We start from the raw sequence: 25,666 nt of genomic DNA, 5'->3' as shown, positions 1-25,666 counted from the left end.
TCTGTACATCATCTCACCCATCTGTTTACACACACACTGGTAGTGCATTAATACCCCACATTTCTACGAGAACTACTGGATCAGTTTTACAGCTGTAGGATGTTTATTTCTTTACAACTCTCTCTCTCTCTCCCTTCTTCCTCATCTCCCTTTCCCCTTCTTCCCTCCATCCCTGAATCTGATTCCCAGGTGACATTTCGCACAAGAATCTACCACTGCAACATCAACAGTCAGGGCGTGATCTGCTTGGACATCCTGAAGGACAACTGGAGCCCCGCCCTCACCATCTCCAAGGTGCTGCTGTCCATCTGCTCCCTACTCACAGACTGCAACCCTGGTAAGACACACACACACACACACACACACACACACACACACACACGCACACACACACATACACACGCACACACATACACGCACACACACACCTACACATATACACACACATACACACACCTATACACACACACACACACCTACACCCACATACACACACCTATACACACACACACACACACACACACACACACAGATGTCCTCAAAGTGACACTGCTGTAAAAAACAATCGCTGTGGGAATTTGTAAGCAAAGCGAATGCCAAGCCCAATGATTACCATACAGCTTGAATGTTTAAAGCAGACTTGAAAGGTCATCCTTCAGCTACTAGACGACAGTGATGCCAGGGTATCTGACACTGTTCACAAAAGCTGGAATAATTAAGTCACCCATAATCTGACCTCTTTATGCCACCCTGGGCCCCACACCAACCCCCCTGCAGGTCATAAACAATTTTGATTGCATGCGCAACTTGTAGCAGTGCCCATAAATAAAGGCAACCTCCAACAGAGCATAATAATCAATACAGCACCTGGGAAGCTAAGCTAAGATAATGTACCATTAATGACCGCTAATGTCTCAGCGACATCCCCAGCTCATTACAGTGAGCTGGTCAAATGAATGTGGTCCCTGTGCTGGGGGTGAAAGAGAAAGACAAGAGCTCTGGCTGCCTGGTTTGCATGTTTCATGCTACGCCTCAGTGGGATTTGATGTTGGACTAATTCCAGTTAGATTAATTCCATAAATGCCAGCTGGCTTTTTTGACACAGCACTCGCGGCGTGCTATTGATGGCCCACATGCTGTGACTGGTGGTTAATGCATAGTGATCGTGCTGTAAAGCTTTTAGTGAGGGAGCGGGGGGGCGGGGGGGCGAAGGGAGAGGAAGGGCAGAGCGCAATAAAGAGAGAGAAAGAACGAGAAAAGAGAGAGAAAGCACATAAGAGGAAAAGGAAAGAGAGTAGGTAGGAGAGAGAGGCAAGGAAAAGCCAGGAGAGGATCTTAGATCCACCCCCCTCAGGGAGACAAGCGTTTGTGTTAAAGGATGTCACGCAGATTTAGTGGAAATGCATCAGCTTTGCATATTGCTGTTAATAAAACGTTGATGCTGCTCACCTCTTTTGACCTGTGGCCTGATGAAAGATTGCTGTTTGTGTGTTTGTCTCTCACTCTCTCTCTCTTCCCCTCTCTCTGGGTGGGTGGGTGTGTGATGTGTCCAGTATGTCATGAATTATTTGGCGAGGTGTACTGAACGCATACAGCAGGCTTTGTGGGCTGTGGGGGACAGTCTCTCTGACCTGTGATCCAGTGAGACCGTCACTCTCCCCCCTCGCTGTACCCCAGTAGGGGCTTTTCCACGGCAGGAACTCGGGGCACTTCCCAGGTTCCCAAGATTTGTGGCTCGAGGAATTGGGCTCCTCAGTCAACTAAAAACGCATGAATAACTTTGATGGGCGTCGTACTCGTTCCGAGTTACCGCTGATGACACCATAATGGAAACCGCTCCTGTGAACGTTCACGCCACCTGGAAAATGGCCATAGTTCCTGCAGTGGAAGAGCACCTTTTTCACCCCCTGTTAAAAGCCCTAAAAGAGGTCCTACAGGGGCGCTTCCTACAGTGGAAAAGCGCCTAAAACGGCCTGCGAGTTCCTGCTGTGGAAAAGCGCCTACTGTGTGTGTGTGTGTGTGTTTGGGGGGGGGGGGGTTGTTATGTCTGATAGCAAAATGCTGTCTGAATCGCTCCACTTTTCAGAACACTCAGTCTCTACCCCTTGATCTGGCTGACGTACACACTCTCATATGAACACAAACACACATATATACACACCTACTTGCTCTCTTTCTTTCACAAACACACACACACACACAGACTCTTTGTCTCACACACACACACACACACACATATATACTCTCTCTTTCACACACACACACACACACACACACACACACACACACACACACACACACACACACACACACACATTTATATATATATATACCCTTGCCCAACCTCCTGGATCTCTGCTCCCCCTCTTTAATCCCTGGTGTTCACAGCAGGGCCTGATCTCTGGCTATGGGGCCTGAATCTGAAATGCCCCAGACAGACAGCAGACAGCAGTCCTTTTTTACGGCTTTCTGCCACGCTTAAAAAAAAGCCCTGCTCTAGCACGCACGCACGCACGCACGCACGCACGCACGCACGCACGCAGGCACGCGCGCGCTCTCCACCCTGAGTGCTCTTGAAGCCAACACACCTTGACACTGTCACCATAGTGGGGGCCTCTTCACCCACCTCAAAGAGAACAAAGACACAAGGCTTCTGATGTGTGTGGCATAATGATTATCAAACAGATTGTGAAAGAGATTGTCATTTCACTAATCAGTTCACTTCTCTAGCGGTATCTTCTCAAAAGCAGGGATAAGATACATAACCTGTCACTCTGGGGGTATTTAACCAAGTCTGCCCCCCAGCCCCAACCCCCTTCTAACGCTCTCTCTCTCTCTGCTTCTCGCCCTGTCTCTTTCTTTCTCTCTCTCTTGCTGTTCATGTGGTTCTTTCTTTTCTCATTGTCTTCTCTCTCTCTCTCTCTCTCTCTCTCTCTCTCTCTCTCTGTGCCACAGCGGACCCACTGGTTGGGAGCATCGCCACACAGTACCTAACCAACAGAGCTGAGCACGACAGGATAGCCAAACAGTGGACCAAGCGCTACGCCACATAGACTGCCGGCCACCATCACCGACCCATCCCTCCCCACACACCTCAACAGTCCCCCGACACCCCCCCAGGACCTGTCAAAGCACACCCACCCACCCACCTCCATCCCCAACGCGCCTCTTTTTCTCCCCCCACTCCTGTTGTTCTACCCTCTGTGGAAAAAAAGAAAAGAAAAAAAAAAGATCTTTTTGTTCCTTGTTGACTTGAAAGCTTTTTTTATACAGTGTACATGTATACAAAGAGTAGATTGGGATTGTATTTTCCAATACACTGAATGTTGGTAAGGTCATAAAAAGCTTTATTATTATTGTTGTTGTTATTGTTATTACTATTATAATTATTATTATGATTATCATTATTACAAGTGTAATATTATCATCTGGGAGTGTGTATGTATGTGCGTGGTTGTGTGCGTGTGTGTGTGGTTGTGTGCGTGTGTTTGTGTGTGTGTGGTTGTGTGCGTGCACGTATGTGTGTGTGTGTGTGTGTTTTTGTTTCCTTTTCTCCTGTTTCTACTATCACACAAACCAATGGAAATACACACTTCAGATCCACCCATAATGACCCATACACCAACCCCCCCCCCCTTCCCAAATAATAACCAGCAACTGTCTCTACTCCCCATCTGCGCCGAGATAAAGAGTCACAACGAAGACCAGCAAATCACATGACAGGCGATAGTGACTCACTTCCCTACGGAACGGACACTTTTTTTGTAGTATGTGTGTTTATATGTTTTGTATGTTTATTTGTTTATTTTTTTCGTTTTTTTTTTTCTGTGTAACCCTTTCTAATTGCCCCCCCTCCGCGCTCCTGCTCCACCTTTCTGAGAAGATGTTTACGTGGATTACTGAGGCGTCAGCCTGTAAGAAGTCATGAGGATGCCGCTTTACAGTACGGTATGTGTCAGTGGTCTTGCTGCTCTCCCACACTGACCGCGCGGTGTCAAGAGGTCGTTTTATTGTACACTTGCATTGTGAGAAAATGAACGAATACTCTAATTAGTAAATGAATAAAAGGAAGCACTCTGGCTAAAAAGACCCAAGGGCCCATTGTTCGTGTGTCTGTGTCTGTCTGTGTGTGTGTGTGTGTGTGTGTGTGTGTGTGTGTGTGTGTGTGTGTGTGTGTGTGCACGCGTGCGTGCTGTGTGTGCTATAATCTCCTAGGGAAGTCTGTTTCCCTTTTACTCTCTGGTTCTCTGGAGTTTTGTTGCCTTTTGATCACACGGATCTTGTCTGTCCCACTCGGAGAGAGTAAGATCACAACTTCCCCAGAGGAAGTGAATACTCTAAACACATGAGTAGCCAAACTAATGGTGTGGTGAAAGGTGCCTTGTGTCTGTGTGTGTGTGTGTGTGCTCACTTGTGGCCTGCTTAATTTTTTTTCCTTTCTGCTGGGGTGGTGTGTGTGTGCTCACTTTGACCTGCATGATTTTTTTTCCTTTCTGCTGGGGTGGTGTGTGTGTGTGTGTATGTGTCTGGAGGGGTTCAGCTCCTAAAACAATGCCTCCATTGTAGCTGCCTTAGAGATTTTGTCAGTATACAGCTACTAGCCAGGCAGGAACACCACACTTCATTTGAAGTTTCTGTAACTGGACAAAATAAACGCTAATTAGGAACTGTGTGCGCTGAATTGGAGATAAAAGATAATGAGGAGATTCTCTTGTAGCACCAGATGTCTCTTGCAAATAAATGCAGCTGCAGAAAAAATGCATTAATTCAATAAAACAAAAGACTGAAGATTACAGCCATGTACAACCATGTGTTGGCTTTCTAGTTAACTAAGCAATGAAATGGCTATGTTCAACACGCCATTATTATGACTTAAGAGGGGATTATAGTTATATTAATTTTGAAACCTTGCTATGAAATACATTTCCATTTTTTGCATCATTTCAAACGTTTTTTTTCTCTGCTGTCTCGCTACCTTTTAAAAAAAAATGTTTTTTATCAACCTTTTTTTTTTTTTAATTAGCATGGCTTTGAAAAGAAAAATAGAAAACAGAGCATACATTTACTCCTGCTGTTAAATCAAACCCAGGCTGAAACCCTGCAGTCACTGGTAATGTCTGCCATCCGGCATTCCAACATTCCTGGACCATAATTCCAACTGAATTGCCACTTTACTCCGAACACCTGGACACAGGCGAGATGTCATGTCGACCCCGTCAGTCAGTCAGTCTGTCTGTCTGTCCACTTGCCTCTGTGGACTCTTAATTCATGTCAGCTTTTCAGTGCAAGTTCCTTGATCCACCTAAAAGATTTCCTCATCCTGTCTGCAGTTTTAATGTACGTAGGGCTGGGCTCAGCTCAACATTAAGAAGCCAGAGTCATAGCTGGGTCTGGGAAACCTGTAGTATATTAAAGGTGACGTCCTCAGTTCTGGTGAAGGGTTATTGATAGTGGAGTTCAACAAATTACACCCCTTCCGCATTTATTGGCTGGAATAGTGCATGTCTCGGTTCGAGACACCTGGTTTCCCATGTATAGACCCAAGTCTATGAATGAAAATTTGAGTATTTTGTTGGGGACACACAGCATGGATGTACAGCTAGAGGAATGTGAAGGTGGTATGAGGAGGATTGTGATGGTACACTGTAGGATCTGGTGGGAATTCCTTTGGGGTGAGCCCTTAAATCCGAAAATGCTCAAGGTTACTGACCCAGTCCAACCACATACTTACCCTACAGATACACTGGGTTACAGAGGTGACTTCCCACACCCAATCACAACACCTTTGGAGGATTGACTTTTATTTTTTTCTAAAGCGATCCTCAAAAAGAAGATTAAACACACTTCTGCGCACCCACATCAAGACGAGAATAAACCAACACTGGCAGGGTGAGACGCGCAGTGCACGTGGAGTTGTGTGTTGCATCGTATTTCACACACATTTCATCACGTTTGTCAGTGTTCACCGCCTCATTTGAGGGCTCCTGCTGATCTGTCAGTTCTTCATTGGCTCATTGGTTATGCTGCACACACACTCCCTCTCTCTCACTCACACACAGACACACACACACAGAAGTGGCAACGCCACTTTTTACTGCCGAGGAGAGGAGAGCAGCGGCAGCAGTGGAGAAGACAGGAAGTAGAGGTTAGCTCACCTTTGAGCAGCCAGCAGCCATGGGATTCCCCATCCTGTTTGTGCAGCGAGTATACTGTGTGTGTCTGGGTCGCTTTGCAGGAGAAAGCAGAAGCCACTAGCAGCCATTGCCCCCCCCCCCCCCCAATTCCTGATGTTTACCATTGAGATGGACATCTAAGTAGGGTAACACCAGCGCAGGTACCTTTACGCTTGGCTTAAAAGAGGATTGGGGTACCCCCACACATACCCACGTAGGACAACAGACACATGCACTCATACACATATATACACGCGCGTGCACACACACACACATACCCAACACGTACACATACCCCAACACCCCCGCCCCCGCCTGTAAAGCCCCCACCGCACTGCTCTCATTCAGCATAACTGACGTTACATGTGGGGGCTGAATACTGCACACAACCTTCCGGCACCAACAAAGAATCTCATATAGTGCACAAAATTGTGTTTACTGACTTCTGCTTGGTATTGAGCTCATACACATAGTGAGGAGGCCCTGATTTGTTTCCAGTGAGGCTTGACCTAAACACATATCCTTAAACAATTTTCTTCAGTCAGATTTAGAAACTGAAAGACCCGCAATCTCTTGTCAGGTAGGCCAGCATATATTCCTCAACCAAGTGTTTAGCTATACAGATGGTTGAAGAACAGAGCAAGCACAAACATGTTATGCACCTGCCAATGCACCCCAACAATTACAACAAACCCCTAATTTGGCCACTGAAAAGCCATAGAAGAACAGTTCCCAAGAATTCTCACTGACTGTGTCGAAGCACATCAGACCAGTTTAATTGGACCACGCTTGTCCTGTTTCATTGAAACTGCAGGGGCAGCGAGATTTTGACACGGTAGTGTTTGCTTTGCCAGCTCTCTCCAGTCGAGCAAACACAATCAAGTCTGAGCTTATCAATAACAGCCCCGAGCCTCAAGCATCTGTTGTCTCAACTCTTTGAAGTAGGTCTACTATAATTCATTAGGGTGTTACAATCGCCATTAGGTCAAGGTATCATCCTGCAATAAAGATGAGAGGAGGGCGCAACATCAAATAATTTTAAGTTTTTACAGTAATTTCGATAGCGAAATACTGTGTTTGGTGTATAATTTTAAGTGAACTAAAAAAGCAATGTCTCACACACAGCAGTGAGAGAGGGATTTGGAACGGTTTAACATGGTAGGTTACTTCCAATCTGACATCGCCAAGTGTGCCCGACCAAACACGACTCCATTGCCCTGGATAGCTTCGGTTGCTGTTGCACCAGCACTTCCGCTCCGAGAGAGGCGAAAGACACGCGTCCAGGCGACGGAAGAGGCATACACAGACACAAAGAAAGGTAGCTAACGTGTGAAAGCTTAACATATTTCACGTCGAAATGCAATCAAAATGATCGCAGCCCTGTCTAAGCATTCGTGTTGACGGTAGGTGCGTGAATGGGAAATTCTGGCCGTCGGAGTGTATTTCTGAAAATGGTCTGTCCCAGGACTGACTGCTGTGCTCTGCTCAGTTACATGTCGAGGGATAAGACGTCGTAAAGAATTACACTGTTGGGATATCTTTATTTACATTGGTGTTTTAACTTGTTTCTTTATGGTCATATTTACAACATCCAGCATAGAGTCTTGGGGGATTCAATGCGAAAGTTTGGTGAACTCAAGGCGAGAAGATTCGGAGAAAAGTGAAGCGCTTCCCAAACGAATATGCGACATCGCCCAATCGATTTTCGCTTCTGTCTGTATACGCACAGCTTGTCAACTGGGTCAATTTCATGTGTACTTTTGCCTTGTCAACTAAGCGACGGGCTATTTTAAAGAATTTTGTTTATAATTATGACGCTTTTTTCAGCCAAAGCTAAATATAACGTTCCTGCGCAAATATATTAGCTAGTGGGGTCAGTAATCCTCGCGGTGTTATGAAAGAGCGAACAGTTCTGGAATTAACGGAATAAGTTCATGTGGATTGTTGTGTTCGATACATTTAACATATTTGTGTAAACCTCCAATCACTTCGTGTTGGCTTGTTTGTATCTAGCAAGGCATGAGTTAAAGGTCATACCCATGCCGGAGGTTGTTTACCGAGTTGCTTCATTGTTCATTCAGAAGCGCCTGGGTTTACACAATCGGTAACGATTGCGTTTGGCAACTGTAGTCTGAGTATTGTTCTGGCTCCTCTCTTTCGGTGAAGGTCGGTAGCATGTCGGATGAGGACTCGCGTGCCAGCATCAGTTCTTCATCATCCTCTTCGTCCTCTACTCATCAGCAGCCAGAGAAAGACACGCCTAGCAAGAAAAGAGAGAGCAAAGCAAGCATGAGCAAGACCTCCAAACTCCTCTCCACCAGCGCCAAAAGGTAAGTGTTGACCATTCCACCCTGACCAGGGGATTCAGGTTAAGGGATCGAGCGACTCGGAAATGATACCGGCTTCAAGAAATGTCTGCACACGTTCTTTTGTGTGAATTAAATTGTGAACAAAGATCATCTTCATGACCATTCTCCCGTTCCTTGGTAAAGTATTAAAATGCCCCCCCCCGCCCCTCCCTCTCCCTCCATCACTGAGCAGCGATCAGGCATGACGGCTCAATTCCTGGCCATTGGGGTTAGGATAATTTTCATAGGCTTGTTGATTTAAGTACCTCCGAATCGTCTGGTCTAAGCAGGACGGTTTACAGGAGTAATGTCAATATTTACTTTGAGATAATTTATCCTTCTAACAAAAGAAAACTATCCCCTGATGACAAACCACACATACAAACTAGTAATGTAAAACCCTTACATGATTTTCATGGGCACTTTACAAGTTCTTTACGTTCTACACAGAACTTGAAAATCATTTGTAATAGAAGTGTTCTGCTGCACACACTGTCTGAGTGGTCTTGTGCTCCCAGGGCTGTAATGTAGAGAAGACCCCAAATCAGGGAGAGATTCCCCTGTAGTCCTGAGCTGGTCCTGATCCTTTGAGCGGAGGTAGTGATGGTGATGATGGTGGTGGTTGCCTGGCCCACTGCCCAGTGTTTAAAGGGCAAGATTTAGATTTTTTTTTTTATGTTATTGTCAAATGAAAATTAATACCATTCTGTTTGCCTTTCAGAATCCAAAAAGAGTTAGCGGACATCACATTGGATCCACCACCCAACTGCAGGTATTTCCTTGTGTGTGTTTTTACTCTCTTGTCCACTGTACTCTGGAAGTGAACACCCGGCTTTTCTGGATTGGCTCATTGGCAAACACTAGTGTGTATTAAATGGTGGAGAATAAGGTGACAGGATTAAATGATTAAAAGGAAGGGATAGCTTTCTGTTACCACATCAGTAATAACCACTGTTTATTACAGCTGATAGTGTGTGTGTGGGGTTGGGGGGGGGGGCACGGTCGTGTGGTGGTCAGGCCAGGGGTCACGGTCGTGTTTACTGTCTGACCTGCATGTTAAGAGGGGCTCTGCCTCGGCCTCATCTCACAGAGTGACGCCTGTCACCTCTGGTTTGAGGTTTCGGTGGTCGGCAGCTCTGCTGTCAGATTATCACACTCACACTGTCTGCCGCAGCCTCGCTATTTGTGTGAGTGGATGCACAGAGGAGGGGACGAAAGAAGGTTTGGCATGGAGAGAAAAATGGAGCAGGACAGACAGACAGACAGACAGACAGACAGAGAGGTTAGAAAGACAAGTGTAAGGCACCCAAAATGAATCGTGCAAGTTGAGATGTCAATGGAGATAAAGGGATTGAAAGACAAAGAAGTAAACAATCTGATAAACAGAAGACGTTGCCATTCATTTAGAATTAATTAGATATCGGGTAATTAATGAAACGAATGAGGTCACCAAATCCATGTCTTGGCTGCACCTCATTTGGCCGTCATGTAAGGCTTTCATGTTGGCATGGCAGAGGCTGCCATGCACTTGCCTTTGCCCGCTAATCTTACCACGCTCATTTTAGTGATGGCAATGGTGCCTGGGCACCGAAAAACATGGCAGATGCCACAACATTCGAGCTGGCAGCCTGAGAGCCTACAATTTGGCCCCAGTCTGGGCGTTAAAAACCAACGCTTGTTCTCTGCAATTAGAACTTACATTTCAGGAGAACGATCGCCTGAGACACTCTTTTCCTTGCCCGCCTTCACTGAGGCATCCCTGGTTTCTAAATCAAATCTAGTCAATAAGTCCAATTCCATCTCCTTAAATAAAAGTACGCAGATTGTGAATATCAAAAATCAATCCGCGGTAAAGCCCTGTGTTGAGTGCTCGCGGCTGCCCCGGTGCTGAGGCTGCTGTAGAGGGAATCAGAGTCGGATTGTGGCTAAGCCTGCAGGATTATTAGGGTTTAAAGGAGACCGTCGTGAGACACAGGGCCCTGTACTGGATGCCTCCCCCCCCTCTTTCTGGGGTGCCACAGAAACATGTGTCATGGCGCTGCACGCCCGGTGCGATGACAGGCCTGTGGGCTTGTGTTCCAGAAAACACAGCCCAGGGTATTTTAAAGGGGAATGAGATGTCTGTTATAGTTTTATCCTATAAAGTGGCTTTTAGGGGAGGCTTTGTGGATACGTCTCTTTCCGCTCATGGTGTTTACGGACTTACGGGAGTGTCTGTTTAACTTTCTACAGGCAGGTGAGGAGGGGGAGGAGGTTGGTGGGAGGTACGTCCTGTTGATGTTTCTCCCAGTTTTTAAAACACTGAAATGCCTCTATTAAGGATCGAATGAATGGATGCTGTGCAACATGTGCTGAATATGGTGTGAGCTGCTTCTGCCCATGTCTGTTTTTAGCTTTGGTGGAAGAAATGGCAGATGGCATCAGGAGTATTTGTGGCACCTTCTTGTTACATTCTTCACTCTGTGTTTGTCTTCCCGAGACTGGTACAGCGAGTGGCCCCACATTTTTGCCATTTATAGTTCAGTGCCCGTTATAAGCTAGCCAGCTTATTTTAACTTCACATGAAGGCTATGAAGGCCCCGGCGTTTAATTGGAGAGCCTTGCCTTCTCTTCCTTTGCCCCCTACTCTTCAGAGTGATTCATCCTCTCAATCCCTCCCTCATCCGCTCTTTCTCTTACTTAACCTACTCCCCCTCTCTTACTCCCTAACTCACTCACGCTCACTCAACCTTTCTGTCTCTCTTGCGCTCGCTCACCAACTCACTCATTCACCCACTCAATCACCTTCATACATTCACAGTCTCTTTCTCTCCCTTTCTCGCTCATACTCACTCACTCACTCACTCACTCACTCACTCATTCTTTGTATCTCTCACACTCCCCCCCCCTCACTCTCTTGCCGTTCATTCCTCCAGTACTATATTCCTCTTCTTCAGGTTCCTCTTCTTGCATTTCCTATTTTTGTAGAGGTCTCTCGTCATCTCACCCCTTGAGCTTGTGTTTTCCTTTTTAAATTCCTCTCTATTTTGTTCTCTTTCTTTCTCCCATCCACCCCACCTCCCTCCCTCCCTCCCTCTCTTTGCCCCTGGGTGTCAGTCACATCTCTGAATTCCACACATTCTGGGAGACGGGGGCCCGGTAATTTATCACAGCTTCAAATTAAAAGCACACGTGCAGCACTGTGTTTGAATGCACATGAGCTGCAGAGCAAGACCTTCTCCTCTTCCTCCTCCTCCTCCATTTTGTCACTGGCTCCAGCTTCTCCGTCTTCCCCACTAACTGGATAAGTGAGACAGTTTCAGCTGCCTGATAAGGAAACACCCGCAGAAGCCCCAGCAATCTGGCTGCAAATGCCAGGGGGGGGGGGGGGGGGAGAAACCTCCAGCACACTGACCTTTCCCAAGCAACACAGCAGTGAGCTAATGTTTATGGATGCATGTCATATCTATACTCTTTGTTTTCACACAAACACAAACACACCCACACCCACTTCTCCCCTCTCTCATTGGTGAGTTGTAGTATTGTGCAAAACCTGTGGGAAGCGTTTCCTGTGCGTAGTTAACAGAGAGCGGCTGTAAGAAACTGGCAGATTCATATCTTGTGGTTATCTGACTGGCATGTCAAGCGGTAGTTCTGTAGGTAGGCACTTCTCCTTTTGTACGAGCCACAAAGACCCCGCGCGGGGAGGAGAAGCGAAGCAGCTCGTGATTGCCCTGTTCATCCTGCAGGTCTTGTCCTCCAAGCTCTCGAATGGCTGATTTGGCATTGTCTGAGCTTGCCTGAATGCTTTTCAAGTGGACTGGCAGATCCACTTTAAAACCTTAAGCACACTCTTTTGTGACACTCCCTCTTCAGGTCGGGGTTATGCTGGAATAGGAATATGTTATACTATTATGTTCTACTTATCAGATTTCCATCTCGAGAAGGATGTATTGAAAGGGGTCTCGGCCTCAGCATTCCTCTTGTGTGACACAGTGTATGTTAAGGCATGTACCCTTGCCACCCTGTTGGCTCACAGTAAATCCCTTCATCTTTATTCCGATGCGTGAAGTTTGTGTTTAGTTGTTTGGAGGCGGAGCGCGGGCGGCTATTAGCAGATGAGAAATGAGGTGATTACCGAGTTTTGGCATTTTACATGTGCCACACTTCCTAGCAGAAAGCAAAAAGTCGCCCCTGACCGCTTTGCCTCGGATGGGGAACTGATTAGAACCAGTTGTGCAAACATGTGCGTTGAGTTGCCGTTTGAGATGAGGTTTCCTGCCCCTTATTTACCTAGTTTAGCGTTTTCTCCTACTAGCCTCCGGCACTTTTTCAAAACTGCTGTTCATGCTCTTACAGTAGCCACTGACTGCAGCTGGGCTCTTCTCAGACATTTTAAACGGTGGAGGCGTTGTTTTTTTAATCACTTTCTAGTGGAACCTCCAGTGAAACGACTTGTTATTCTCGTTCAGTGTCTAAACTCTCGCCTTGACGCCAAAGAAAAAGAGAGAGAGAGAGCGAGAGAGTGTGAGAGAGAATAAAAAGGATAGCTATCTGTGTTATTTAAATGAATGACAACAGTGATGGCCTGGACTGCTGGCTTGTTCGCTGGGGACTGTGTGGTCTTTGTGCAGCGAGGGGTGGCGGCGGTGGCTGCGGTGGTGTTGGTGGCAGCAGTGGGGGGAGGCAAACAGTGGAGCTCTTCTGTGAGTCTGGTGTGCATCTGAGACTGTTCTGTTTCGAGGCCCCTCCCCGGGGCCAGTGAAGAGGAGAGCGATACGATGGGCCTGCTGAGCAGAAGGGTGGCCGCTGCCTGACTGCCTGCCCGCCTGCCCTGCTGCCTGCCTGCCTGGCTGACTGATTCTGGGCCCTTTTGGTGGGTCTTGCAGCCTCAGAGCAAGGCTATTATATATATATATATATATATATATATGTATAGCTTTATTTTGGGGTTTTTCTGGTTACTACAGGCAAAAATGTTAATCTAAATTTGTACCCTAGACTATATTGAGAGGGTGATATGTTTAGGAAAATGTATTTCTGAGCTTTCAGAAGGGCAGAGGGATGTGGTGGATGCAGCAGTTACATCCTCACGTCCTGCTCTATTTTAAGTGCAGATTGAGCAGTCGTATTGAAGGATGGGAGAGGAACATTGTTTCTCACTGACAGGCCACTCAAACATTTGCCTGTTCCAACGTTCTTTAAGAATACACAAGTTCTAAGTGAGCTGGTGATGAATGTGATGTGTTCTGTCTTGTTAGCGCGCCAGGCCTGAAGATGAGTCAGTGTTCGGTAGCAGAGTGCAATTGGCAGTGGGAAAGGCGTCAACCACAGACAGCTTTTTTTGAATGCAAATGGCCTCCTTTATCTGGAGGCAAATAAACACCAACCCCACCACCCCCCACCCCCACCCCCCGCTTTCTCTGCTGCTCTTATCTTTGATCATATTACAGTAATGAATCAGCTGGGCACTGGGGAGGGAAGAAGTAAAACAGTCCTACGCCACGACAACGGCTCCAGAAACCAGTGAACCAGTCCTTGACACCTCCTGTTGGGGTGTTGGCATGTTGATAGTATTAGCGACCTATCAGGCCCAGTGTCAGAATGCTCACATAGAGCTGAAATCACGCTGTGCGTATGAAGGACTTGCACAGTATTTCTGGATTTAGCATAGGCTGCAGTGTTTGTTTTTTCCCTTTTGTTTCCTGGCCAGACTTTGTGGCTGTATTAAGAGTCTGAGCCAGTTGTATGAAAATTATAAAAATGTATTGCACAGTTAAAAAAACGATTCCGTTACCACATTAATTTAATGCATTGCCCTGCCAGCGTTGAATTCAGTGATGTTACTCTGAGAGACCCTTACTGAAGATGGAGACGAGCACACATCCTCAGAACATTTTTAATCTGCAATGTGGTTCCCTGTAGTGTAGATGGCACTCTAAATGAAAACGCTCCACAACCCACATGAAAGCCTGCTGGGTGATTCGCTTTATTTCAGCTGCAACCCCTTGAAATGGAGATGAGTACTCGAGCTGGTTGTGTTCTCTGCGGCTAAAACCCTTAACAGCGATGGCCAGTCATACGGAAAACAAATAAACAAACAAACAGGGTCATAAGTTCAGTTCCCAGGGAAACACCTATTATGGCTACATGGACCATACTATGTGCGAATGTATTCACTGCTGTGATGTAATTTTCAATGAAAGCCCAGGGGGAAAGAATGATACGAGAGATGTTGTTTTTTTTCCAGGCATACTCTCACCATACAAATCAGTATGTCATCTTGAGCTAAACCAGATGGAACATGAAATTTGACAGTTGTAATCTGGCGATGAATTATTTTATTTGAGGAGAATATTTCTACAGCTTTCATTGTAAAACATTTTAATACCACTGCAAATATCGTTATGTTTTGGAATTATGTACGTGAAATCCCCAGGGGATATATTTAGATGTTCCAAGTTCATTTTTCACAATCCAATTTTCTCCAAAAGTCCCTAAATGCCATTATAATCTAATTATGCCTTTGCTATCTCCGACCCATTGAATCACGTACTTATGTGTAAGCTTTCCCAGCACATTAACAGGAAATGCCAACTGAAATCAACTTAACCAATAAGGTCAAGGAACTGTCAATACTGTGTAGTCTGGAACGGCTGGGTCTTAAAACCATGCACTTTGACTGTTGCAGGTATATATATATAATTATTGATCTACACATCTTATATATACAGTACATTTGTAATATAAGTTCATAGAATGGTTGTGCTTGTAGTGCTGGTGTTATGAAGCATCTATATCATCATTGAGAGTGGCTCTCTAGTTATGCACCTGTAGCTCAAGCAACTGGTAGAGCAGTGTGCTAACAGCACGTAGGTCCTTGGTTCAGTACCCAGAGCACATGATGTACTCATGAAAGTGTACTAACAAACATACTAATGTAAATGTATGTCTGTATTGTAGGTTACTTTGGATAAAAGCGTCTGTTTAATGAATACATGTTGATGGTGGTTCCGTACCACATCAGGGCTGGATCCATGCCAGTGTCAGCTGTGCTGTCTTGTGGGTGGGAAAGGACTGCGGTGGTAGCCTTGTGGTAGCCTTGCATGTTTCTGTTTAGGAGACAGTGCACATCTTATGCTGTTAGGTGATCGGATCGGTTTCTCGGTTTTAATGTGTTTGTGTGTGTGTGTGTGCAGCGCTGGTCCTAAAGGAGATAACATCTACGAATGGAGGTCAACCATCTTGGGCCCCCCAGGGTCTGTGTACGAGGGGGGAATCTTCTTCCTTGACATCGCCTTCACGCCAGATTACCCCTTCAAACCACCCAAGGTATGAACAGTATTTCAAACCTGTAATCAAACTCTGTGAAAACAGTGGCAGGTTACACAGCACATCTCCCAAGTTTGTAGTCAGTGACGTGCCCTACTGACTCTCAATGGAGGAAGAATTACAGTTCACTTTCTTGCAGTGCATCTCTAAACCTTAGGCTGACGATACACTTGGCAGATTTTTGGCAACATTACTCGCAACTCTTCTCCCAGCGCAAACACTGCCACTGGGGAAGATGTCAGATGTTTGGTTTATGACTGCTAACTTGTATACACTTGTTTTTGTGGATAAGGATTGACATTGCTATGTAAAGTGTTTACTTTAATGTGGTCAGTTTCACTTTGTTGAATGTAGTTAGGTTTGTTTGTGAATTTAATATATAAACGTATAAATGTACACTGTTTGCTGATGTGTATGAATTAATACATATACATTATTTTTCAATCAAAAAAAAAAATCTACATATTAATTAACATTAATATAAATTAATCGTACAATTTGCTGTGATTAATCACCATTAATCACTTTTTTGTGTCAAGACTGAAGCTTGTAATAATGGATATGGAAATGTTAAATCACAGACTTAATAAATATTTAACACAACGGAAGTATATTTAAAAGTTAAAGTTGAATGGCATCTTTTTAACCTTGAACACAGATTCTCTCCTGTGAACCACAGATTTCTAGTAATTGTTATTCAGTGCAATTCCTGTTGACAATGCTTTACCAGTAATTTCACTCATCTGGTTAACCATGTTTCCAGTCCATGTATTACTCTGAAACCTCAGTGAGTCATTTACTCATTCAGTCGGCCTCTGAGCTGACAGACGTAAGATGGAATGAATTTGAAGTATCAATCATCAATCATCAATCATCAATCACAATTTTGATCATTATTGCCTCTGATGTCGGCTGTCTTGTTTCCCTCGGAGTAAGTGATTGGAAAACGTGGAGGCTTGATTTTTAAGGAGAAAATGAAACCTAGTCAGAAGCTTAGGGCTGCTGTTTATTTAGAAGAAGCAATTTCCTTCACAATCAAGAATGGCTTGTCAAGCACTGAAACCCACTCTCTAGTCCCTCCTTAACCCCCCATTTTAACAAGAGACGTGGTGCAGCAGAAGTCACATGCATACAAAGCACAGTGCAATGTTTTGCTGTTTACTGCCAGTGACACCATCCTGCTCCTTTAGGCTGATGTTATATATGTCCATAACTGTTGGGAATGTGGTTAGGTCACTGTTTGTAAACTGGCACTATGTTTCATATCTGAAAAGGGGTAAAGACTGTACTCCAACCATTTATGTGGAGCTTTGGTTGTCTGCATTTTTGTTTCTAGCCCCTTCATTGTTCATTGTATTATTACATTTTTGGCATTGGAAAATATCAAATCAAATATCAAATTTGTATAGTTTATCTGTTGTAACCCCCCCCCCCTCTCTCTCCCTCCCTCCCGCCCTCTCTCTCTCTCTCTCTCCCTCTTCCTCTCCCTCTCCCCTTCATCTCCCTCTCCCCTTCTTCCCTCTATCCCTGAATCTGATTCCCCAGGTGACGTTTCGCACAAGAATCTACCACTGCAACATCAACAGTCAGGGCGTGATCTGCTTGGACATCCTGAAGGACAACTGGAGCCCCGCCCTCACCATCTCCAAGGTGCTGCTGTCCATCTGCTCCCTACTCACAGACTGCAACCCTGGTAAGACACACACACACACACACACACACACACACACACACACACACACATACACACACACACTTAAATCCATCTCACTAGGGAAAACCAAGTCCTTAAAAGTCTTTAAACTATGCATATATTCATCTCAATGTCCCTTTGGAGTAGACCATGCAACCCCTCTAAATATGTTATAAGGAGCCCTTCATTTAGTTTCTTGATCCATGTGGTGTGTTGATGTCAATACCTAAGTTATTCCTGAATCCATACTCAAATCTTGTCAATATGGTGTTTGTGTCATAGTGTATGATGGAGGTGTGAGCTAGATCTGTCCTCGAGCTGTAGGATAATGGCGCTCTTTAACTACGCCATTTCATGGTTGTAAGGTGCATTCAGACTTTCAATCTATTGTCCTCTCTCGAGTAATGGTTTGGGAGGGGGTGGTGGGATGTGCGAATGCAACCTGCTGCTGTTGTTCAGGCTACATTCTGCCTTCTTTTGATGCATGTACAACCGCCATCTACTTATCTCCATCAGACATCGGTGGAGTTCTACAGAGATACACACTGTGCTTTCTGTGCTCGTCTGCCGCTTTCTCTGGCACCATCACCAGCCAGCAAGACTCAATATCATATCAATACAAAGACTCGATGCCTCAGCCAGTTTTCAGGATAGACAGAATAAGGGGAGTTTTAGTGGAAGAGTGTGTGTTTATTTTACCATTTGGAGCCATCATTGTATCTAAGAACAGTGGAATGCTTTTCAACAAGGCCGTTTTCCAGCAGTGGAGAGATAAGCCTAAGCAGCTTTGAGTTGAGTACCTCAAGTGTACTAATGCAGTGTATGGTGTTAGAATGGCAGGTAAACAAATGTATGGGATGGTGTTAGGGCACCCATTTTAATAGTAGCGTTTTATTTTAAGTACGTACACTAAGCCTGTCTCCCATCATATGTCAACGCTTCCCCTTCTGTACGGCATTTTATTTCCTCTGACAGCAATGCTTTGATTGATTCACCATCAGTTCACATCTGAGTCACAGGGAATGAATATGACAAGTGTTGAATCACTGTGTTGCTCAACATCGTTCACCCACAACTGACCGCCAAACTCACACAAATCCTCCTGACTGCCACGTGGTGCATGAGTGGTGTGCGGCGGTAATGCTGTGTCTGTGTTTGTGTGTGTGTGTGTAACCCCTCTCACTTTCTCTTCCTTCTAGCTGATCCGCTCGTAGGAAGCATTGCCACCCAGTACACAACCAACAGATCGGAGCACGACAGGATAGCCAAACAGTGGACCAAACGCTACGCTACATAATCTCCCTCAGCGAAGTGGAGAGCGACATGGAGACCGGAGGAGTGATATGGGAGGAGGTGGAGAGGGGCTGGAGGCGCGTGTGTGTATGTGTGGGTGGGGGGTTGAAATGAGGAGGAACTGGGGGGGAACGGGGGAGGAGGGCGACTAGGGATGGGGATTGAGAAGGATGTGGGAGACATTTTTATGGGGGGGATTTAAGTCGTATTTCCTGATGGTCCCTTTGTTGTAACATGTGAAGCTTTCTTCTTTCCTTTTTTCTGGATTTGTTTGTTTCGAGCCCAAGTAGAGTTGAATGATGCAATGATGCATCTTAATATGTCTTCCTTTTCTGTTTTGTTTTTCTACCCTGTTGTAAATCAGTTTTAGTTGGCACGCTTGGAAACAATAATGTTAAGTCTCTCTGCGTTACGGTTGCTTGTAAAAACAGTAGCACAGCATGATCCAAACTTCAGGTTTCAATGTGAATTCTTCCCTTCTATTAAAGCTGAATTACAACTGATTCATGTTGCCTCTTAAACTTTCATTGAAATATGCAGTCTTAGACTTTATGAAGGCTTTTAGCGAACCACACACTTTCTCCAGAAAACCATAGTGATGTACTGTATTCATTTGTATATCATTTCTTTTGTAGTCTGTCTAAGGTTAATGTGACATTTTCAGTGAGCAGCCTATAAATAATCATAAACAGAGCCACGGTTCATAGCTGTGGAAAAAAAAAGGCATGATCATGTTTTATTATGGCAAACAAATGTGAGTGGAACAGCATGGTAGCTACATATATTGTATGCCTGAGCAGTAAGCTTGCTTTTGGTAAAGCTTGTATATTGTCCACAAATACAAATATAGGGTAATCATTTCTGCATCGTGTGGTGTATGCCAGAACATCAAGTGAGAACCGCCAATAACGGCTCTGTTGACCTTTATATGGTGGGGAGGTACAAAGGCAACGAAGGATCATCTCATTCTGTTACACGGATGTCTCCAACATAATGCCACGATACTGCTCCCATGATATAGCTTGATTTAACTACTCTAGTGCATTCTACACGGAAAGGTGACAGAGTAAATAATACGTATTCTCCTCCTCAGGCATGTCAACATGATGTAAATATTTAATACAAAGACATCTTAAATCAATTATTAGCAGAGTGCAACCGACAGCCTTGCTAAACGAAGAACACATTGAAAATCGATAACCGTCAACTGAAGATGGCCCATCATGGCCAACAACCTCTTCTGTTCATTATGCTCCTGCCATTCCATTGTGTTCGGTTGAGCTTCTGAGTGCACAAGCTGAAAGAGTATATAGTGTTAAGGGTCTCAACTGCCAGCACTTTCCCCTGCCTCTCCCAGAGTTCGCATTTGGGCTCAGATGTCGTTGGACGTTGTACCCTTGCTCTTGCGGCCGGGCAACGGGAAGGCGGACTTGCTCTGCGGCTGCGTAAGGCGGCTGGTGAGGGTGGTGAAGGGCTCGATCAGAGAGCTGCGTTCGGCCACGCTCACCTCCCAGAGTTTCACCTTCTCGCCGCGCGCCCACTGTTGCGCCACGTCTGACTCCACCTGACGACGCTCGCGCAGGTCTGTCTTGTTCCCCAGCACGATGACAGTCACCTACCATCAAACAGGAGGGTGGTCACTAAGCACATCCATTGATGCTTTGAAAATGTGAATGTACCAGTTTGCCATGACTATATTAATCATGATATGCTCACCAGTGGAGAACTAGAGTGTGGGCGTTAGAGAGAATAACACAGAAAACACAATCGTACATACCTCTTTTTTGTCCCTGGACTTATCGATTTCTTTCTTTAGAGCATCGACTTTTTTGAAGGACTCTACGCTGTCAACACTGTACACCAGCACAAACCCGTCGGCCACGGAGAAATAATGTTTGGGTAGATCAACACCATCATGGAGCCCTCTGGTGTCGTATAGACGCAACTGCTCTCGCACTCCACGGTCTGTCTCGACTGAGGCTACGTAGACATCCTCCTGGGTTTGATTTGATTCCGAACCTAGCAGGGTTAAAATCCATTTAACTGACTTAGATACCGATTTAGGAAAATCTGGTATTTCATCTTGTATAACAATCTATTGATATAACATGCGTATGACAGTAGCTGTCTGTCACATGATTGCAAGACTATCAGGTGGAGAATATCAGCAGAATCATTTACGAACCATCTGTCATTCTATACTCGAAGCAATAATTCTAAAGACATAATAGGTCCTATAAAGAATCTGAAAATACTCACCAACGGTGTGATTTCCGTATAGAAGGTGTTCTAAAATTGCAGTCTTTCCTACCGATGCCAAGCCACAGACCACAACTTTACAACCTTTCCCCATTGTGATGTAATGTCCTTGACATTGAAGAGAAAAACACAACTCTCGTTTATGTTTCGGCTACGTTAAGATAACTTAAATGTGTTGTATTCGAGTGGATGTATGAAACCATGTAACCAAGGTCACCTGGTTGAGTCTAATGCTGCATTTTAAGGGAATTCTAACTAGGATACTGTCAATACAGGAAATGTAACCAACGTTAGTATGCTGTGAAATGTAGCTAACAAGCTAGGCTTTGGATAGTTCCATCTAAACACTTATTAGCACACAAACAGTCGAATGAAGGTTACTATTGTGAATTCATCTATCAAAAATCAAACCACATGTATACTGATCACTTACTGCGAAGGTAGTACGAACAGACGTCTGTCACTTTTTTGAAGGAGCTAACACATGAGCTACCTAGTTAACGTTAAGTAACGTAGTTTTTTAGACACTCGAGGACAGTTCTCTTGCAGTTGAAAATGCTGTGATTTTTCATACAATCCATAGAAAGTACGACGTTCGTGTATATAACATTCCCTATGTTTCAAGGTAGCAAATGTTATATGACAAATTAGAGTTCCCTTAAATTCATCCCGTTTCCTACAGCCCTGTCAATGTTATTGAACGACGTCACATCCGTCGTATCAGACGGCTCGTTGATATTATATGATGATTTTTATTATCTATCAGAGGGAGGTAGAAACTAAACTACTCCCACTAAAACAACTAAAAACTGTAAACCTGTGCTATTTGTGTATTCAACTCACAAAGCAATTACAAAGCGCAGTAAGTTAAACAAACAAAAAAGGGTCCCATTAGGCTGTAGCCAGCACTCGTAAATCATAAGATAATAATCATAATGATACGTCTGAAGTATAACTTAATATAATAATGCGATGTTTTTAATATTGTATGTTCAAAAACTATATCGAAAAGTTTGCCTACATTTCCCAGGAACCCAAAACAGGGACAGTCGTCACTGCCTGTTTCAAAAGGCATGCTGGGATCTTTCTCTTTCTTTCCGGCTGGTACGCCATCATGTAAGCGAGATTCTATAGCTTTTCTGAAAATCCAATCCCTGTAAAATCATAGTCTATACAATATAATCCGAACTACGTATTATGTGCATGTACAACGGAGTTCCTTAACATATCCGTCCATTCTTTATTTTTTAGTTTGTGTGTCTATGATGTTGATTTATTAATAGTTTAGCTGATGCTGTGTGAAGCTATGTAGCCCGGTTAGCTGGCTGACCACTGTACAGTTACTACACCAGACGATATTGTACTGTATTAGTTGTTAAAAGAACAATGACATATGTTCTCGTAGAAGAGTTAATGTTATCATTACCATTTTCGAAATGCTGCGGTCTCTAGTCTATCTCTATTTTTGGTCATTGTTTATCTCTGAGTTAGTTGGTTAGCCAGGTAGACCAAATGATGCATGCTTCTCGTAGGGCCTAGCTTGTTGGTTAATATAGCTAACGTTAGTTCTTTACTTGCTACAGTGCAAATAACTGTCTTTGGTCAACGTTTGACGGCCGCATTGTCATATCAGATGTGACAGTCTCATTCCGTAATCACATTGTCATGAAATCATATTTATCATGATAATGTGGTAACTTCCTGTAGGCTAGCGTTTGTTTGTGTCATGGACTGAACATCGCAGTAGCTTATAGCCAGATCGCTCTGTTGTACCTACAAAATGCATATCGTATGTTACCTTGAAAGTCATGTAAATGGTGTGTGTGTTTCTTTTCGTAGCTGATACAACATGGGAGCGTACAAGTATATGCAGGAGTTATGGAGGAAGAAGCAGTCCGACGTGATGCGTTTTCTGCTTCGTGTTAGATGTTGGCAGTACCGCCAGCTCTCCAGCCTCCACCGTGCTCCTAGACCCACCAGACCCGACAAAGCCCGTCGTCTGGGATACAAGGCTAAGCAAGGTGGGTAATGGCTCTATCCTGTATGTATGTGTTTCTGACCAATCATGGTGCCTGAAATAATTTTCAGCCAAGGGTGTACCAACTGATGCTGCCTTTATGTAGATGCTAACAGGTAGTTGTGGATATAGGTGGTGAAGTTATGTAATGTGTTGATCACGTTTAAGTGTACAGCTAATGGATGTGCCTTTTGACTGGGCCATTGTTGAAAGTTTGTCCATAAACTTTGACAGCTTCAAGTGTGGTGTAAAATGTCGTTTTCCTGTTTCCCTTTTATAGGCTACGTTATCTACCGTATTCGTGTGCGCCGTGGTGGCCGCAAGCGCCCCGTTCCCAAGGGTGCCACCTACGGAAAGCCTGTGCACCATGGTGTCAACCAGATCAAGTTTGCCCGCAGCCTTCAGTCAGTTGCTGAGGTATGAACCTGGTTGTTTTGTCTTCCTTGTGAAATTTGTTTGTGGAACTGCATGTTTAAACCCATGTGTTAAGTCTTGTGGTACTTATGCTTGTACAATTCCTCTGATCTGTAGGGGAGATGATGCATAACACTTCTGATGTGGATTTAGTATAAAGACTTAATTTCAGTCTCAGTTTTCCTCTGGTAGTTTAAAATACCACCTATGCCATCACTAAATCTGGTCAGACTAAGTTTAGTTGTGTTGTAGATTGGTTGCTTTCATTCATATGTTCAGTGGATAGTGGTGATGTGCTGAGGGACTGTTCGATGGCCGTGCACCATGTGGGGTGTGTGTAAGAGATCTAAGAATTCTCTGTTGTACCAGAAATCTAACTTCTAGCTCGACTATTTCATAACAGGATTAGCATCAGTTCATTCATCCACCACCTTTATAACTTGGCTTAGACACCTGCACTCACACTCCATACCGCAGGTCCACAAGAGTGCGATATGGGACTAGTTTTGATTGCAGAGTGTGGATGCAAGCGAGAAGAAACTGATGCGGGTGTGCAGGAGACGGGCATGACTTGCGGGACTCCCACAAAACATAAATATATGTACAAAATAAAATAGATGTCGCATTTTTGTTTTAACTACAGAATGTATTCATGTTTTAGCCTCCATAAAAAGGCACATGATCAGTGTTTTTTATGCATGACAAATGTCATGGGAGGTGGCATGAGGTGGACAGAAAAATCCACCCTGTTTACGTCCACCTGCAGGTGTAAGCAGAAGTACATATTACATAGTTTTGCAGGAGCAGGACTGAAATCACGCGTAGATCTCTACCTCTATGATTCTGAGACTACTCAGAAGTGCAGTATAATACAAATGTTTTCATGCTTTTGTCAAGTTTTAGTATATGTAGTCAAGTGCTGGATTTGTATCAGGAATAGGACCAATTAACAGGAAGTTATTTCTTCTTTATAGGAGCGTGCTGGCCGTCATTGCGGAGGTCTCCGGGTGCTGGCCTCTTACTGGGTGGGTGAAGACTCCACGTACAAATTCTTTGAGGTGATCCTGATCGACACCTTCCACAAGGCCATCAGGCGCAATCCCGACACCCAATGGATCACCAAGGCGGTGCACAAGCACAGGGAGATGCGTGGCCTGACATCGGCAGGCAAGAAGAGCCGCGGCCTGGGCAAGGGCCACAAGTTCCACCACACCATTGGAGGCTCTCGCCGTGCCGCCTGGAGAAGACGCAACACCATCCAACTGCATCGTTACCGCTAAGCAGCGACCTAGCTCAGTCTGTACATGTCGCCAAAATAAAAATGATTCTTTTTATGATGGTCATTCCAGTGTCCTGTTATGTTTTCTCTGATGTGGTTGGTGACTTTGGCATAATGTGTGCAGTCTGTGAGGTTACCAAGGCTGAATGAGATTAGCAGTATGACCTCTTGTAATAGAAGCTGTAGTATATGACCGAAGATATAAAGTGCCCTCTCTGCCCCCAACCCTATCAGTCTTGTGTGGCCAGATCTTGTGCACATATTGGTTAGTGCGATAAATAAAAAAATAAAAACTTTTTCCCCCATGCTACATGAACTCTGGCCTATCGCTGTCTGAGGAGTGCAGTATTTTGTGAAAGTGATGCATACATCTATATGTAAGGCTTGAGGAAATTTATGCAGGAATAGACTCACATACATACTAAGTGTTGGTCCCAATGAGTGATTCCCTTTCAGGCCTGTATTTGTATGGATGAGTGTGAATATATGAATGACCGCAAGTTGTGCATGGGTTTTCTGCCTAAATACAACAAAGTCAGGGCTCTCCAGCCTGACTGAAATATGTGTATGTTACATATTCATGCAGCACTGATAGCTGGTGTTATTTGCGTCTGTTTACAGTTGAGGCAAGCTAAAATGCTTTAGGGTCTACTGATGTCCATCACTGCTTTCATGTTTATCATGTTCACATTTGTGCATGAGTGAATTTGCAGTGGTTCGATGGTTTGTTTGCTCCCAGTCATTCTACTGAAGGTAAATTACTGTGTAGTGCCCATAGATTAATTCAGATTTAAACTGAGATTGTTATGGATTCAGGCTATACTGCGTGCAGCTTTTTATATAGCATGCATTTATATACAGGTGCATCTCAATAAATTA

At 44.6% G+C, this 25,666-nt stretch overlaps 4 protein-coding genes across 5 annotated transcripts in view; 3 read left to right on the top strand and 1 right to left on the bottom strand.

The window, feature by feature from the left end:
• LOC105903697 (ubiquitin-conjugating enzyme E2 E2) overlaps positions 1-4,090 on the top strand; it is a 47,129-nt gene extending 43,039 nt beyond the window's left edge. Inside the window, exons 5-6 of the mRNA XM_012831477.3 lie at positions 190-337; positions 2,956-4,090. Coding sequence (XP_012686931.1) covers positions 190-337; positions 2,956-3,053 — 246 coding nt within the window. The 3' untranslated portion in view covers positions 3,054-4,090. The remainder of the gene's footprint in view (positions 1-189; positions 338-2,955) is intronic.
• Positions 4,091-7,286: 3,196 nt separating this feature from the next.
• Positions 7,287-19,321, top strand: ube2e1 (ubiquitin-conjugating enzyme E2E 1). 2 transcript variants are annotated; one of them, XM_012831478.3, is made up of 6 exons: positions 7,287-7,491; positions 8,340-8,503; positions 9,243-9,293; positions 15,700-15,832; positions 17,378-17,525; positions 18,725-19,321. In XM_012831478.3, the coding sequence occupies exons 2-6, from the start codon at positions 8,349-8,351 to the stop codon at positions 18,820-18,822; spliced, it is 585 nt and encodes a 194-aa protein (XP_012686932.1). In that variant the 5' UTR covers positions 7,287-7,491; positions 8,340-8,348; the 3' UTR covers positions 18,823-19,321. The 2 variants fall into 2 exon arrangements, with proteins under 2 accessions (XP_012686932.1, XP_012686933.1); XM_012831479.3 differs by having other exon boundaries at positions 7,485-7,576.
• A 197-nt stretch (positions 19,322-19,518) lies between these two features.
• nkiras1 (NFKB inhibitor interacting Ras-like 1) lies at positions 19,519-21,793 on the bottom strand. The gene is made up of 4 exons (XM_012831480.2): positions 21,511-21,793; positions 21,078-21,185; positions 20,596-20,837; positions 19,519-20,433 (listed from the first exon to the last, which is right to left on the bottom strand). The coding sequence occupies exons 2-4, from the start codon at positions 21,169-21,171 to the stop codon at positions 20,191-20,193; spliced, it is 579 nt and encodes a 192-aa protein (XP_012686934.1). The 5' UTR covers positions 21,172-21,185; positions 21,511-21,793; the 3' UTR covers positions 19,519-20,190.
• Positions 21,794-22,104: 311 nt separating this feature from the next.
• rpl15 (ribosomal protein L15) lies at positions 22,105-24,851 on the top strand. The gene is made up of 4 exons (XM_012831491.2): positions 22,105-22,193; positions 22,917-23,098; positions 23,375-23,511; positions 24,483-24,851. The coding sequence occupies exons 2-4, from the start codon at positions 22,927-22,929 to the stop codon at positions 24,786-24,788; spliced, it is 615 nt and encodes a 204-aa protein (XP_012686945.1). The 5' UTR covers positions 22,105-22,193; positions 22,917-22,926; the 3' UTR covers positions 24,789-24,851.
• The last annotated feature ends 815 nt before the right edge of the window (positions 24,852-25,666 follow it).

This window comes from Clupea harengus, chromosome 19 (genome assembly GCF_900700415.2).
Source record: "Clupea harengus chromosome 19, Ch_v2.0.2, whole genome shotgun sequence".
Classification (NCBI taxonomy): domain Eukaryota; kingdom Metazoa; phylum Chordata; class Actinopteri; order Clupeiformes; family Clupeidae; genus Clupea; species Clupea harengus.
This window is presented reverse-complemented; position numbering and strand designations above follow the sequence as displayed.

What these genes read in the sequence shown, in the direction of transcription:
- rpl15 (XM_012831491.2), top strand. Translation starts at nt 22,927, where the DNA reads ATGGGAGCGTACAAGTATATGCAGGAGTTATGGAGGAAGAAGCAGTCC. An exon ending in GGGATACAAGGCTAAGCAAG is followed by an intron (nt 23,099 to 23,374) that starts GTGGGTAATGGC and finishes TCCCTTTTATAG; the next exon opens with GCTACGTTATCTACCGTATT. An exon ending in GCCTTCAGTCAGTTGCTGAG is followed by an intron (nt 23,512 to 24,482) that starts GTATGAACCTGG and finishes TCTTCTTTATAG; the next exon opens with GAGCGTGCTGGCCGTCATTG.
- ube2e1 (XM_012831478.3), top strand. Translation starts at nt 8,349, where the DNA reads ATGTCGGATGAGGACTCGCGTGCCAGCATCAGTTCTTCATCATCCTCT. An exon ending in GATCCACCACCCAACTGCAG is followed by an intron (nt 9,294 to 15,699) that starts GTATTTCCTTGT and finishes GTGTGTGTGCAG; the next exon opens with CGCTGGTCCTAAAGGAGATA. An exon ending in ACCCCTTCAAACCACCCAAG is followed by an intron (nt 15,833 to 17,377) that starts GTATGAACAGTA and finishes CTGATTCCCCAG; the next exon opens with GTGACGTTTCGCACAAGAAT.
- nkiras1 (XM_012831480.2), bottom strand. Translation starts at nt 21,171, where the DNA reads ATGGGGAAAGGTTGTAAAGTTGTGGTCTGTGGCTTGGCATCGGTAGGA. An exon ending in ATACGGAAATCACACCGTTG is followed by an intron (nt 20,838 to 21,077) that starts GTGAGTATTTTC and finishes TAACCCTGCTAG; the next exon opens with GTTCGGAATCAAATCAAACC. An exon ending in AGTCCAGGGACAAAAAAGAG is followed by an intron (nt 20,434 to 20,595) that starts GTATGTACGATT and finishes GTTTGATGGTAG; the next exon opens with GTGACTGTCATCGTGCTGGG.